The 15,478-nt window shown below is 39.1% G+C and overlaps 1 protein-coding gene across 1 annotated transcript; it reads right to left on the reverse strand.

The window, feature by feature from the left end:
* Window positions 1-1,502: 1,502 nt before the first annotated feature.
* Window positions 1,503-14,050, reverse strand: slc22a16 (solute carrier family 22 member 16). Its single transcript, XM_072362193.1, has 8 exons — window positions 13,882-14,050; window positions 12,547-13,023; window positions 11,309-11,426; window positions 9,089-9,650; window positions 7,689-7,816; window positions 4,478-4,587; window positions 4,107-4,206; window positions 1,503-3,028 (listed from the first exon to the last, which is right to left on the reverse strand). Exons 1-8 carry the CDS (start codon window positions 13,923-13,925, stop codon window positions 2,834-2,836), a joined length of 1,734 nt encoding a protein of 577 aa, XP_072218294.1. The 5' UTR covers window positions 13,926-14,050; the 3' UTR covers window positions 1,503-2,833.
* Window positions 14,051-15,478: the final 1,428 nt, after the last annotated feature.

A 15,478-nucleotide genomic window follows, 5' to 3' on the forward strand; every position in this document is an offset into this window, starting at 1 on the left:
ACCTCATCTGGACCATTTTCTTCCCAGTTTAAAGCAGGACAACACTTTGTATCCTGAAACAAAACCATTTTTTTAAGAAATATTGAACATAATTCTTGGTTAAATGGGCAATTACAATTAGAATGTTGAATTTTGGATGATATATGCTGAGTTTACACAGTAAGGGGGGTTTTGTTGTCTCGGTTCTTCAGTTCCTTACTATTTCTTGTACCTTGAGAATTACTATTCTGCTTCATTTTTACCCTCCTCTTCTTACTCTGGATGAATAGGTGACAACAAAAAGGTCAGGTCACATTACAAAAACAATAATGACATTAATATGGTTATGTCATCAAAGTTGTTGCAGATAAAAAAAATAGAAGACATGTGTTTACTGTTAAACTAACAATAGTTAAAAATGTATTTTACACATCATGTCTTTTTTTAGGTGGGCGTCATATTCAATTTCTGTATTCAAACAGACCATTAGCACCTTCTAAACATGGCAGCTGGTAAACCTGTATCATTTTGATATGCTTAACATGTTCTCCCTGTGTTTGCGTGGCTTCTCTCCGAGTACTTCGGCTTCCTCCCGCCACCCAAAAAAAGCATGCGTGTCAGGTTAATTGGTGACTCTAAATTGACCCTAACAGTGAGTGTGGATGATTGTTTGTCGCTGTGTGGCCCTGTGATGGATTGCTGTACCCCACCTCCAGCCCCCCTGTGACCCTGAGTTGGATTAAACGGGTATAGGAAATGGATGGATGGATATACCTGACCTCCCTTTAGAAACTATAGAGGAATTCAGTTCCTCAGGGATCCAGAATGAAGGAGGCTAAAATTACTATTTTATTTCTTAAGAATTCTCTGAAGCCAATGCAAAACAGACAATTTTTGAGAAACGTGATGTGTCTTTACTACTATAGAATCAATCTCTACACTGAGAACAAATCTATCTTTTAACTGATTTCCTTAACCACTCAACCATCACCGTGTACTTACCTTCCTCATAATAATCTAAATTTTAGAACCAAGCTCTAAACTTTAAACATCCTCGCTGAAAAAGGGTCACTTTCAAAATGTAGCTGGTATCCACAATCTGTACTCAAGAGTGTCCAACAATAAGCAAAAGATTATATGCAGGAAGAGTATGACAGAAGTGGAAATTAACATTAGGAAGAGGATTTAACATTTAAGGAATGTGCAGAACTGTAACTTTTCCATCCACATGTGCCTGCACTTATGCACACACACACACACACACGCACACGCACACACACAGGTCATCCGTCTACAATTTTCCACTCAGAAATTGAACAGAGAGGAGTTTTATATGAAGGGTGGCGCACAGTGAGCTTGTGTTGTTGCAATAGGACCTCCTCCACAAACAGGACACTGCAAGTGTTGAGTTTGTCCCAGACTGAAGAAAAAATAAATGAATTCTCCTAGTTTCAAGTCCCAGATTCAACTGGGCATTTCCCCATTTTGACAAAGAAGGAAGGAAGGAGAGAGCGTTAAAATCATGTATTTATCAAACAAGGTTTATTAAAGAGTTCAAGTCTCTTCTCAGTGTCACTTTAAAACTACAGCTGCTTCAGCAGATACATATAAACAAAACATATTTGTGTTGTGTAGCAATGAGGAGGCTAGCAGCCTCAATATCAGTCATTATTTATTGTTCACTGATGACAAAAAAGTAAACTAATCATAGATAAAAAAAAATTCCTACAGCTGATTAAAACAGAGTACTGGACCTGAGTGTCTGAGGCTAATATAACAGCTGCTTTTCTTAATTTACTTCCCTGCTAGTCTTCTTGCAAAACTGTTATATACATTACTTCACTATTGTGGTTCATTCCTGTATTTGGTCCAAACATCTGGAGATGACATCTTGACTCTTGAACAAACAGTAATGCAGTACAACTTGATATACTTCATCTTCAATACATCGTTTAGATTGCAAACACATGATAAGCAATTGAAAAACAAGGAAGCAAACTTACTAAACCGATGTACGTAATAACACACACACACACAGCAAACACGCCAACAGATACACTCACATTAGACTCTGATGTTAAATCCATTAATGGCATCTTAAACAACATGGAATTGAGGATGTAAAGCTAATTCAAAACTAGAATATCTTTAAGTTTATAATTTCACAGTAATAAGGTTGCCCTGAGATTAAAAGAAGTTTTTAAGTCGACTTTGAATTTATAAAAAAGGCACTTCTATTATATTTTAATGGTGCTATCTATTGTGTCAGCATACAAAATATGTGAGATGTCCTGCTATGTAAAATAACTGAGACAAAGCAGTGATCTGCACTGTTCCTGATTGCTGATTAGTTACAAAATCACAGCGCAGCATTTCACTCATGTTTACTGCTTTGGTCTGAATATATGCTTCTTTGAATTTGGTTAATTACAATTTAGGTCTTATTTCTGTAGTTATAGCCATCGGTCCTGTTGGTAAGGGTAACATTGTAGTCTTTGGTGTGGCTTAATTGCTGCAAATGAGTGTCAGCTATAAAAATGAAACTAATATTGAACTAAAAGTATTCTTTTGGATACATCATTTTGCAGTTTTGCACACGATTCATGCAAACATACACATATACCATACACTTAGCACATGACAACACTGAATTCATGATTGCACCATTAAGTAACCAGGACCCTTTAAATACGGAACTGTTGGTCACTTTGACGAACAAAATGTCAACTAAAAACTTGATCTTCTGTTTTTTTAATACGTCCAGCAATAAAATAAATCAATGATCACCGCCTCTTCTCTTGTCTAACCAGTTTGTTTTCCAAAATGTTTCTCTGGTTTTCATGCAGCATGACACTCAGGCCTTAGCACCACGTTGGTTCAGCTCTAGCCCATCCTCTGCATCTTTGTTGCAGAGAGCTGTGTTCTTCTTGCTGGGCTTACGGCCAAGAGCTTCGGCCTCTTCCAACGTAGTTGTTAGAGGTTCCCCCAGGGTCTCTGGCAACAACAGTGTCAGCACTCCAATAATAAATGCCAGGATTCCAACGATGAGCTACGTCCAGATTGTAAAAAAAAGGCATATATCAATTTAATACAATTAGTTTTACTACGAGGACACTTTTGTAGATAAAGTTTGAGCTCACATGAGCTGAGACACCCATCAACATGATGACAATCTGACACATGCTGAGTAGTTTTTAAAAGTAATATCACATAACTCTATGTCTATTTAGTGCTCAAGGGTCAGGCTACACCATCTTTAAACTTCACATCTGCACATTTTGTGACAGTATCTGCAGAGGTTGTGACACACAAAGAGACAAACGTGCTGAAGATCACCCACTACCTTTGTGGTAGTTCCTGCAACTGTATGTGTTTCCAGGACCACATCTCATCATGATAACACACGCAGAGTTTCAATACCTTGAATCCTGTGCTCTCTATCTGTTCTGTCTCACATAGAGCACACATATGCAACTCTGAGAAAATTACTTTTGCTTTCATTGGTAGATAAAGCTACAAGGATTCTCAAAACACACAATTCCAATGTTACCTGATTTAGGCATACTTTATTTCCAGTGGCCTTTCTCTCTTTGCATGCCACAAAAATAATTATTATCCCTCCAGACTCATGGAGAGGTTCAGACTCACATAATTGACATAGCCTTCTAATCTGCTTTGAGTCAGCTTGCAGGATACTTTCTAAGTGTGCAATAAATATAAATCTACAGGAAGACATATTAATCTTTTCCCAAAAGCTGGGCTGTTTCCCCAGACAAATGGTTGCGCATTTGATTGTCTTAACATTCTTTGAAAGAGGATTTGTGCATAAATGGACAAGACAACCTCTGTTTAAATTCTGCCTCGAATTTGGTTTTCCAGGTGATACAGAGTCATCAGCACAGAGCCTCTTGTTCACCCTCTAATGATACAATTTATATCACACAGACCCCTGCAGAGAGTATGACACTGGCTAAGACCTTCCTGTTTCTGCACAGACAGTCTGAGAAATATGCATGTGTTAATATCACAATGAACACTCTGAAATGCCACAAGATTCTGGTGATTAAATGTCACATATTATGTCTCGGTCTCAAGGGCTTGCCAGAAGAAAAGATTAGTTTTTATACCTGAGGTAGATATATCCAGATGTCGGCCAGATACACACAAAAAGGAGCCACCACACTGCCAACGCGACACATCATACTGCCACTCCCTACTGCCAGAGACCTGGAGGAGGAACATACACAGTCCAGATTAGCTGTTCTAACTTGAATAATGGCATCAATAGCATGAATTATACAAAAGTCACTGTAAACCCTTAGAGAAGAAAAGAAACATTCAAGCAGTTGACTGTCTGAATCAATTAACCAAAAGAGGTTTCACACTTGCCTTCCTTTACACTTTGGTTGCAGTACATACTAAAAAGATCACAAAGTTTTCTAAAATCCCACTTTGTTACATGTTTTCATCGTGTTTGTCTGATTGTGTATGACCTTACCTGATGATGGTTGGATAAAGCTCACAAGTGTACAAGTAGATGAGACCAAAGGCAATCGCAACAGCAAACTTTCCAATCATACTGAGAGCAATAGCCAGGGCCTCTATGTCCTGTAGAGATGGAGGAGTATGATACAATATGATGAGAGACAAAAAATCCTTAGGAACAAGTTTAACATTTTTTTCACATTTCATGTATTTAAAAAAAAAGCTTTGGTTTGCTTTTTCACAAATAAATTTGTAAATTATATCATTTTTGATCCCATCACAGTAGTAAAGGGTCCACCTAACATATCAGTTTCAAACATGCGCTGTACTGAAAGACCACTCACGTTTGCAATATTTTCACATAAGCAGTATAATCAACAACATTAATTACTGCTACATGTCACTCAAAAATTACTATCAAAATATTATTGTCAAAATAAGGGAGAACACAGTAACACTTTGAATAGTTATATCACTGTTATAAATTGCATTTTCCACTGTCATCTTAAAAATCAGTTAATTAGCAATTTGAGTGTCAGATTAACTACAAAGAAAGCTCTGGCTAACAATGTTGGTTTGCATTAAGAAGTGTGTTCAGTGAGATGCTGGTCTTGGAAACTGTCCTCCTCCAAGAGGTTTGTTTGCTTATGCAGGCAATAATAACCAATCATACTAATTAAAGAATATGGGACCACTAGTGTTTGTTAGAACAACTGCAGTTATGTGAAGTGTCAAAATAGCATAGATTTAGGTAACAGTGGTGGCAAAGAACAAAAAAGAGCTACATATGAATTGTAACCGTAACCAAATGACATTAAGGCTTAAACACAACACAAACAGTGAGTAACGAAATTGGCTTTGGAAATTTGTTGTCGTCTTTCTGACTGAACGTAACACAGAAGTCAAAAAACAGTTGTCATATCTGGGAGTCAAACTTGCTTACTATGGTTGAGAGTGCTGCATGTAATTGCTCCCTTTCCCACCCAACCTTTTCCTTTTTAAGAGGACTTTGTGGCTTGCTAAAGGAAACACTTGAAAATAATGTTTCCAATGTGGAAACTCTTACATGAGGTTTTTTTTTTCCCTCCTGCCAGTAGGGGTGGTAGATGCCTCTATGGGTTGATTTTAAGTATATGAACAAACAACCTGTTCACTTACTTTAATCAGAGAACTTATAGTTCAGAAAGACTGCATCTGAATAAGCACTTTGCAAAATGACAGTGTGAGTATAAAACACACAATAGCAGCACCAGGACTACAAATACAGAATTTTGGCTGTGACCCAAACATGATAAATAAAAAACTGACCTATGAGTCAACTTAGCAAAGCTCCAGTATGTGCTGAAATGCTGCTGAACATGTGCATGTTAAAAAGAAAAAAATGATTTTTGGAGACTAAACCACAGACGTCAGGTGCTTATTTTACCAGGAGAATTATTACTCAGACTGTTACTATGATGCAACACGTGGCCACAACAGAGATCAAAAGAAGAAGGATGTTTAATGTAATCCCATCCAAAAAGAGTTGTTTCAACACTGTGGTGTGACTGCATAGGACATGCAGAGTTGTTTTAAAGAAAACACCCTTTTGTCCTTTCTGAAATGGAACATTTCTATCACAAAGGTCAGAAAGAGGGATTTTCTTCCATCCCATGCAGATGCTAAATTTCCCAGAAAACCCTGACACAGAGCTTACAGTGTGTTGTAAAACCTCTGGCTGTTAATGCCAGATTTTCACAAAAAACAGGCAGGGGTGTGTAGAGACGCTGAGATAAACACAGATGTTAAGACTCAACATTAGTCTCCCCTTACACCTCCCTCAGTAATACAGTCCAGCATTGCTAAGGAGACAAGACCAACCAAAAGAAAAAAGCACTCAGAGCAGCCAAAAATAATGCTTCTTTTCTTTTCTCCTTCTTTTAGGGGACTTTATCATTGGATGGCAAAAACATAGGAGTGTCCACTGTACATAATGTGAGTTAATAAGATTTTGCCACAAAAACAAGCTTATGGGTTCTGAAGTTACAAATGATTCTGCACACTAACTCTTTCTGTTATGCAGTTATGTTGGAGACCATGGCATGTTTGTCGAGCTAAGATACATTTGTCCATTTGGGCCATAAACAATCTTTTTTCATAAGAATGCAGACATTAGTACAGTGACAGAAAGCATGAAAAGAGAAAAAAAAGATATAACTAATCCGCAATCTCCACTGTACCCATGCTGGTATTTTTTACTTCACGTTTGAGTGCACCGTTTAGATCAGCTTCCAAAGTCAAAGGTCATATTTACTCAAATGTTAAGCACAAGCTGTTTGCCCGTCCAACCATAAACAGTGCTAATATGGGTCAGAGCGCAGGCCATGCACACGTTGGGAACTGTGAGTGTCATATATCGGAGCTCAACGGTAACCATCCAGTGACTCAGATCAGTGCAGTGACAATAAATGCGATACTGACAGTGTAAACAGACTGTACGAGAGGAGGAACTGCATTATTACACCTATGCTTTTCCTGTTTCCCCCTTGCTGCTGACATACACAGATCGGCCATAAAATTATGACCACGTGCCTGATGTAGAGTGTGCCCGCCTCATCCTGCCAAAAGAGCTCTGATCAGTCAGGTTGTGGTCAAAGTTCATTCTTAAGGTTTACTGCAGTGTCGTTTACCACAACCATAGCAAATGATCCTTTGGTTGTGGTGGAGGGTTGTTTTGTGTATTGGGCTTGCATCGCACAGATACTATCGGATCCCATCAGATTGGTATCTGGAGAGTTTAGAGGTCAGAGGGACACCTCAGGCTCTTTGACATGCTTTTTAACCCTTCCTTGTTTCTGCAGGGCTCATGCTCTCCCTCTGCGAAAAGCTGCTTGTTAGGGGAGTGGTGTTGTCATACTGTATGGCTGTAGGTGATTGGTCAGCAGAAGTATTTAGGTAGGTGTCAAAGTAAAATCCATGGATGCAGGTTTTATCAGCAGAACATTGCATTGGATCAAGATGAGAAGTGTTCCTCATTTTACCTGTTATGGCTGATCAGTGTAGAACTCCTAACAACTTAACTTGCTCATAAGAATAGTGTAGTGCAGTTTGACATTAGGATTTGACTCATGTCTGTGGGAGCACTTACAATGACTGCAAAAGACGACCAAACTAGCATAGACAGTTATCCTACAATGAATAAAAAAACTCTAATCTAGTGTTATAGTGTATGTCTGTGCACATACAGCGGGTACCACAATGATGGTAATACAAGCAACCCCGGCCAGAAGCAGCGCTGGGGCACACGTCTTCTTTCTTCCAATCCGGTCCATTGCAAAACAGCCAACTAGATAAGAGGGGATCTCCACTGCACCTGGAAACAACCAATCACAGCAGCCTGTGGTCAGAAATGTTCACAGCACTGACACAGTGACATTCGATCTGGGGGACCTGAATAACCATCTAATACAGTATGTTATTACTGTATTAAGAGAGAGTTCAACTGTAGACCTTCAAAAGATGTGAGAGGGGACAATTTATATTCTAACTAGAAATTAAATGAAGATGAATAAATAAGAATGACCTCAGCATAAAGATGAAAATAGACCAAGCAAATGAGCATTTCACTCAGTGTATTGATCAAATACAACATCCTGCAGCTGCATATTTGTGTGAACTACTAACTTAGAATGTATTAGTTATAAAAATTCAAAGTTTACACGAAAGGCATCGAAAAACATTTTAAAAACAGCATTACATGAGCAGTATGTAGGTCTTGATCTCTTTAACAAAATGTTAATTACAGCACAAATCTTATTTTCTTTATTAGAGACCATGGGGAAGTCATTTGGCTGAAGATAGCTGCTGGTCATTGCTGAAAGACCACATTCACTCTCTGTTACCGTAAACAGAGCAGTAAACAAAGCTACACTGGACAGCAACAGCAAATTATCTTAGTGCCTTCTCAATGACAGACCAGTGCAGTTGCATGGAAATGTTTTGGCACAATGGATCAAAATTTCTCATAAAAGTCAAGAGCAAGTTGAACAATCTGAAGATTAATTGATCTAAAAAAATCTAAAAGTTAAAGATGAAACCTACTTTTAAAATCTGGAGCAATATCAGAGGATTATTTTGTTTTTTTGCAAAATTACAGCGTGAGAAGTGCAAAAACTCCAAAAATGATCCAACCCCTCTTATCTAAGAGTCTCAAAGACCAACAAAGTCTTAACTGTTAAAAGAAAAATCCCCTTTTGGCTCAAAATGACCTTCAGGAAGATTTAGCAGACAGTGTGGTGGTGTGGAGTGATGAAGCTAAAATGAAATATCTTTAGAGGAAAAAGGATGCAGAATTTAGCTTTAACATCATGCTTTAGGGCGGTAGGGACACAAATTAATTAAATTAGCTATCAGCTAATGCTTAAAATATTAAAAACTGAATATCTAAAATTAACCTAGTGAGGTATATATCGTTACTATTTATTGACAGAACTTTTCATGGTGACAGATATTTTGACCAGGATGCTGTAAATTTTGCATGCACTTTCATTTCATAGATTTCATAGCATTTCTTTTACATTCAGGATCACACAGGATCATTACTTTAACTTGCACACTCATTAGAACTAATCATAAAATCACTTACCAGCAAGAAAGAGGTTAACGTATTGGTTTCCTCCAAGGTTAACTGAGCCCAAAGAGAAGACATAATAGCCTAAGCTGCCAATGAACCAGATGGCCCAGACTGTGCATGTGCGGCCCGCCATCCTCCAGCTGCCAAACAGGTCCAGGATGGATAGCTTCTTTTCAGGCTGGGACGGACACCCTTCTGCCTCCTGCGTCAGCAGAGCTCTACCATTCTCTGTCTTCTCTGGCTCTAGGAGTTCCTCTGCCTTCAACCTGCAATCAAGGCCGTTGAAGCGAGCTATCGTATCCAACAGGCTCTGAGTCTCCTGGTAGCGGCCCTTGGCCATCAAGTAAAAGGGCGTTTCGGGGAACTTCCAGCAAAAGAGCAGGAAGGGTGAGGTGCAAATGGACAGGATGATCTGGTAGATCCACCAGACTCGAACTAAGTAACCGGTCAGGGCCACCACCATGATGCCGACTGCAAAGGCTGCATGCACATGCATGGAGGTCCATGTGCGGACCTTGTTGCCGGTGAACTCTGTCACATACACAAACACCACTACCAGATAGCCACTGGAGACCTGACAGCAGTAAAGAAGGGAAGGAGGAATAGAAGGACAGAGAAGAGGAGGAAGGGGGTGGAGGTTTGGAAGATTGAAAGGGAGAGGAAAGATGGGAGATATGAGAATGGCTGAAAGTGTTGACAGATGTACAACATGGGATGTCAATTGCAGGATTTGGTCATTTGCCACAAAAACTGTACAACAAAAAGTATTTTGTTTAGTTTTTTTTTAACTTTACTTGTGCCTGCAATACAGAGTACACAATGAAGTGTTGGACTTAATTTTTGAGCACTTTGTGTCAGTATTGAAACCACAGAATGCACACATTGTTTTCTCTTTTAATACCACAAATTAGGGTCTTCAGTCACTGCTGCAACAATCCTCTATGGCGGAAAAGGGTACACCATACATGAGGGTAGCACAAGTAGAAACGACTGATGAAATTAGCAGTTACCTAGCTCTTTTCTTAGTTTCCTAACATTAGCTACAAAGATATAATACTATGACACTACTAAGATATAATATACTAAAATAAACTCCTGGTCATGCCAGACAAAGCAAATCCAGCATATATCACTTAGAGCCTTGACTTTCTATTTACTTGTAAAAGGAACAATGTGTCTTTTCATCTTTTAAGTTACACAGCCATGCTTTAGAGCTAAAAATGACCAGATAAAACATGCTTTAAAGTGTAACCGTGCAGATACAGTCCTCACTATCTGAGCGCTTGATTCTGTGTGAAAAACAACAGCTGAAGCTGAGGAGGAAAGGGGGGATGGTAGAAGACGGAGGGGAATGAAACCAACTGTAGAGGCCCTTTCAGCACAACTTTATTACCATATGTGCCTCCAACTGTAAAGACACCCTTATTTTCCCTTCTGAACTCACATTTTCTCATGCATATATATAGGCTATATTGTTAAAATTTTCCTGCACATGTCACTCATACTGATTGCTTGCTTTAGATAAGAAAGTTTGTCATGCTTTTCTAGCTGTTACACAACTGATATGCAGGACCAGGACTCAGAATCTAACTTAATTTGTAAGCCGCAATGTAATGTTACCATGGCAGGTACAGTATTTACCTAGACGCATGGGCTAGAGTATAAACTCCACTCAGATGTAAATGTAAAGGTCATATTTACAATGTACATACACAAATATTTTTGCTTCACATGAAGGCAAAGATGAAAGCCTGCCCTCACAATGAACATGATAAAAATGTGACTTTAGGGCTTTCTAACACATGCATATGTCTTATTCAGGCCAAAGCCCCAGCTATAATAGTTTCCTAAACTAGGGCTCTTTTTCTTTTTGCTTCTGCAAAAGCATTAACACTGTGCAAAAGTGGACATACGTGCAAAGTCTTCAACACAGCCAAATTAGAGCCAAACATATTGCTTTGGTTTGCATCTTGGCTTTGTGCAATATGACTAACAGAAGGTGGCTCCAAGTACATTTATTGAGAGCAGTAGTGACTGAGTGGCTGAGAGACAGTTTTGAACAGAAACCGCACATAGTGACCCTGGTTGTTTATGAACAGAGCATGGAAAGTAATCCCAACTCCTGACCCATTTTACAAAGGTTTACAAAGGTCCAGAAGAATGACTTATTTTTTTATGTAAACAGAAACACAGACCAAAGTGCATTTAGGTTTATACACACACTGAACTCACCATGGCAAGCAGAAAGCGGAGCACCAAAAATAAATAGTAGTTTCCAGAGAATGCCACAGAAACCCCAAGTCCAAACTGACAGAGGCTGGTGAACATCAGAATCTTCACACGGCCAACTCTGGTGCAACAAACCAAACATGGAGAAGAGGAGAAGGAGTGCAGAGACAGAGAAAGATGGGCAAAAAAAGGAGGAAATGGGGAAAAAGTTGCATGCTCAGGTCAGTAACCCATAAACAGGGGCTTGTACAGCTGACAAAGTTGTAAAGGGATTTGCACAAAATGGTAAACAGGAAATCCTTCAGTGGCAACAATCCGGAATAATGACAACCTGTATAATTCATGCTTTTGAATAGAGCCACAGGAATAAAATGTTCTTAAGGTCTACAGATGTTGTAGGTCTGCACGCCAATATGTAAGTTTTCTTACAGAAAATGGTGGTTGTTTTCAGTATTAATCTATCAGGGAATCATTTTCTAAATTAACTGATTAACATGTTTATCCACAAAAAAAAAAAAAAAATGAGAACAATCAGCTGCACTCATGCAACACAATAATCAAAAATATCTAGCATTGTGACAAAAATAAATGGGAGCAATGATTGCACTTTGCATGTTCAGTCATCACCCTGCCATTAAGAAGCAAACCTTCACCTCAAATATACCCCTGTGATTTGTTGTTGATGTTTTTGCCAACTCCTTGTTAACCTTGAACAAAATAGCCTTTAGATTCAAAGACTAAACCATTCTGAGTGGTTGATGATGTTATGACTTGACTTTACAGTGGCTCACTAGTCTGTGTAAGTCTGTGCTCCAGTCACTTTGCCTTCTTCCTCTCATCCCCATCATCACCATCTACAGATATCTGGCCTCCTCTTTTCCCGCCACCATAATCAGCTTGTCTCCACAGCTTCTTATCAAATTGATAATTAAACTAACGAAGCAATCATACAGCTCTGTGTTAACACGTCACTTAGTGTTAGAGAACACTGTCAGATTAAATATGAAGTCAGAAGTTCAAACATGTCTTTTGAAGTTCTGGCTGCATGGATTATATAAAGGAGAAGTCTTCAAAGATTTAACCCTATAGCACTCTTGTTTTGTGCCAGCTGAGGAAAACTTCCCTATATGATGAAAGTCTTCTCCATGTTATATGTTTTACAAGAGATTTACTTCCTCTCTCTGTATCTCCACTCTTTATGCAAGTAAACCCTCCTCCGCCACACCGTGGCTCTTACTTACCTGTCCGCAATGTCCCCAAACAACAGCGCTCCGATCAGCACCCCTAACATGAATGTAGGCTGGCACAGCTTGGATAACCACTCTCTGTCACACACCAAATCCCAGTCCATCACGATGCTTTGGTAAACTTCAGTGTGGTCAAAAACAAAGTTCCCACCGCATGCCTCCACTGTCTTGTTGCCACTAAACTCATATGTAAAGTCTTTAGGGTTGATGCGCAGGGCACAGTGGCACCGGCTGAGCTCCCACTGCTCCCCCAGAGCAGTCCTCACCACCAAGGGACCACTTCTTGACTTGAAGACTGGCAGGATATCTTCCAGCCTGAATGCTGTTATGTTACCATAGAGGACATCAGTGATGTTGCCGGGCACACTGCACACAAAATTTGGTGTCTGGATCAGGAAAACAGAGGCCAGGTAGTGGATTCCACACGCTGTGGCCTGGAAGACTGCTGCAAAGTACAGACATGCCTGAAATCTGTAAAGACAGAGCATACATGAAAATACTCCGATGAAGAGCTGGGAATAGGGTTGATAGATTGCAATCAATCTGGTATCTCTTTTTTTCCCCACATAAATCTCCAATAAATAAATAAATGAACACCTTATCTTCAAAGAGTCTTAAAAATCAACCAGGTGATGCTAATGCATTCTACTATATAAGCTATCTATTCTCATGAGTCCAGATCACAGGCAGCGTTAGCTTTGAAATTACATAAATCTTCACCCTTGTATTTAAAATACAGGTCCTGCCCCAGAAATGTAAAAGACAACTTGATTAATAACAAAACGTTTTCTTGCTTGGTAATGTGAAAGTTATGTTTAGTTAGGATGAACATAAGGACAAAATTCACTGAAAACATCCAATTGATGTGCGTTGTCATTATCCTCAGAACGCCTAATTTGAAAGAAAGTTTAATAGATTCAACAGTTGGATGGTTAGATGTACTGGCAATTCGCAAATTTGAAAAGAGCCTATACTTATACTGTCATAAGTTATACTGTTTTTCTTTAATATCTCATACAATGGCTATTGCCTGGATTATGACTCTCTCTTTGGTGGAACTCAGTCAATTTATTGAAAGCAATGTGTTCAAATCATACGTGAATATGAAGTCAAATCAAATGGAACGCGGCCACTCGTTGTTATGTTTTCAAACTCGCATGAGTAACTTGGAACAAAAATAACTTCAGACATTATACGTTCTAAAGCTTCCCAACTGACTGTTGATTGGTGAACACGGACGTACCCTCCAACTCAATCCCAGAACAAAGATGAACGCTCAGTAGATTGCCTTAAATATGTTGGGTGGAAAAGTCCACATAATCGTGTTACCTTTTAAAATGTCCGAGCTCGTCGAATATTCTCTCTACGGTCATTTTTCTAGCGGTGTGTTTGTGCGTTGAGGATCCAGTGCGTCTCTCCCGGGCGGGCAGCGGGTCCCTCAGCGCCTCAGACCTGAAATTTGTTGTTGAGTGGTGCCTTTCACGGTCAGAGGGGTAGGAGGGGCGCGCAAACTTGCGCACACACACTCACTCCCACATGCACGGAAGGAATTATATACTTTCAAGCGAGGAATTCTTTGATAAGACATGACGGTGCTTTGGAACGCAATTCATAACACCACACTAGACACTGTTTTTCTTATGAAAGTGTACAGAATTCCCAAAAAGGCTTGATGGATTAGACTTTGATGCAATCATACAATGACGTAACCTTATTAAGTGTGCATTTCACATCTTAATGAAGGTTAATACAATTACTAGATACTTCATAGTCGTTGAGGTCGATCGCGACTTTAACCCTTGCAGGAAAACTCTCACATGTAATCTAACCGCAGACTGAAGAGCTCCTATTTTAGGAAAGCCGCCACTTTCAGTGTGGAAACACTTTCTGTTGAAAACACACTGTTACATAACCCCCACCAGTGTGACACTGGGTACTGGGACATCACGGTGACACAATTCTATTAAGGTACTATAACTGTCAAAATAAACCTTTTTTATAAACCAATGGAACAAACAGATGCTGCCAATGTGCCCTGAATATGTTCAGTTTATGAAGAATAATAATGAACTGCGAGTTCATCATCAAGCTTCTATTATCATTATTTTCTCAAGTAACCATTTGTTCTCCGAAGCATCAGATATTATACATCTTTTCATCTTTCCTAATAAGAAAATAAAAAAATAGAAAAATAAGTGTCGATAAAAAATTATAATGTTGCCATGCTTGATATATCTGGCTTAATATATATAATGGTAAGAAAGAAAGAAGAACTTGGTATTGTGTGTTTGTCCAAGAAGATGATAGCTTGCACCAGAACTTTTAAGTTCTCAGTATTTTCTCATCCATTTGTCACAGTCATGTATGGAAAAAATTAGCTTAACAAAAACAAAAAAAAATCAGCTTTCTCACACTTGTATATATATATATATGTGTGTGTATATGTTATACTAACTGACAATGTGTGTCTTTGCTTCTGTATTTGCTCCTAACAAGGCCTTTGATTAATGATTGATATGTGCAGTAGTTGGGGCTGTAAGAACTCATACTGTCTTGCTTTGGCTGGATCCAGCAGAATTACTGATACGAGCTACAGCAGTCTTTGCGTTTGTTGTATTTCCTCATCATTCACTGCACTTCCTCAGGAAATAAACAGCAGGAAGATCTAGCCAGGCTCTTCGTCACACTGTAAAGGATTTGATGCCCTAAAGTTGTACTGCCGTCATGTGGGAATTCTCTCCATGATTGTCCCTGATTATCACATTGTCAAGTAGATGTTGTTACCAAGTTGATGGCTTTCTGGCAAGTTCCTGCCATGTGGTTATCAAAGTACCCAGTGACTTCAGACAGGCATCTGTCTCTGATATTTCTATTTACACTAAAAACAAACTAAGGAGGCATTCTCTCCTAAAAAGTCCAAGCTGCT

This window comes from Leuresthes tenuis, unplaced genomic scaffold (assembly GCF_036924035.1).
Source record: "Leuresthes tenuis unplaced genomic scaffold, fLeuTen1.0.hap1 SCAF_13, whole genome shotgun sequence".
In the NCBI taxonomy this organism is placed as follows: Eukaryota; Metazoa; Chordata; class Actinopteri; order Atheriniformes; family Atherinopsidae; genus Leuresthes; species Leuresthes tenuis.

Bases quoted from the DNA above. Each gene is read 5' to 3' on its own strand.
- slc22a16 (XM_072362193.1), bottom strand. From the start codon at position 13,925: ATGACCGTAGAGAGAATATTCGACGAGCTCGGACATTTTAAAAG. The intron at 11,427-12,546 runs GTAAGTAAGAGC...TTGTTGCACCAG, and splicing joins TTTGGGGACATTGCGGACAG to AGTTGGCCGTGTGAAGATTC. The intron at 4,207-4,477 runs GTAAGGTCATAC...TTCCTCCTCCAG, and splicing joins CTTTATCCAACCATCATCAG to GTCTCTGGCAGTAGGGAGTG.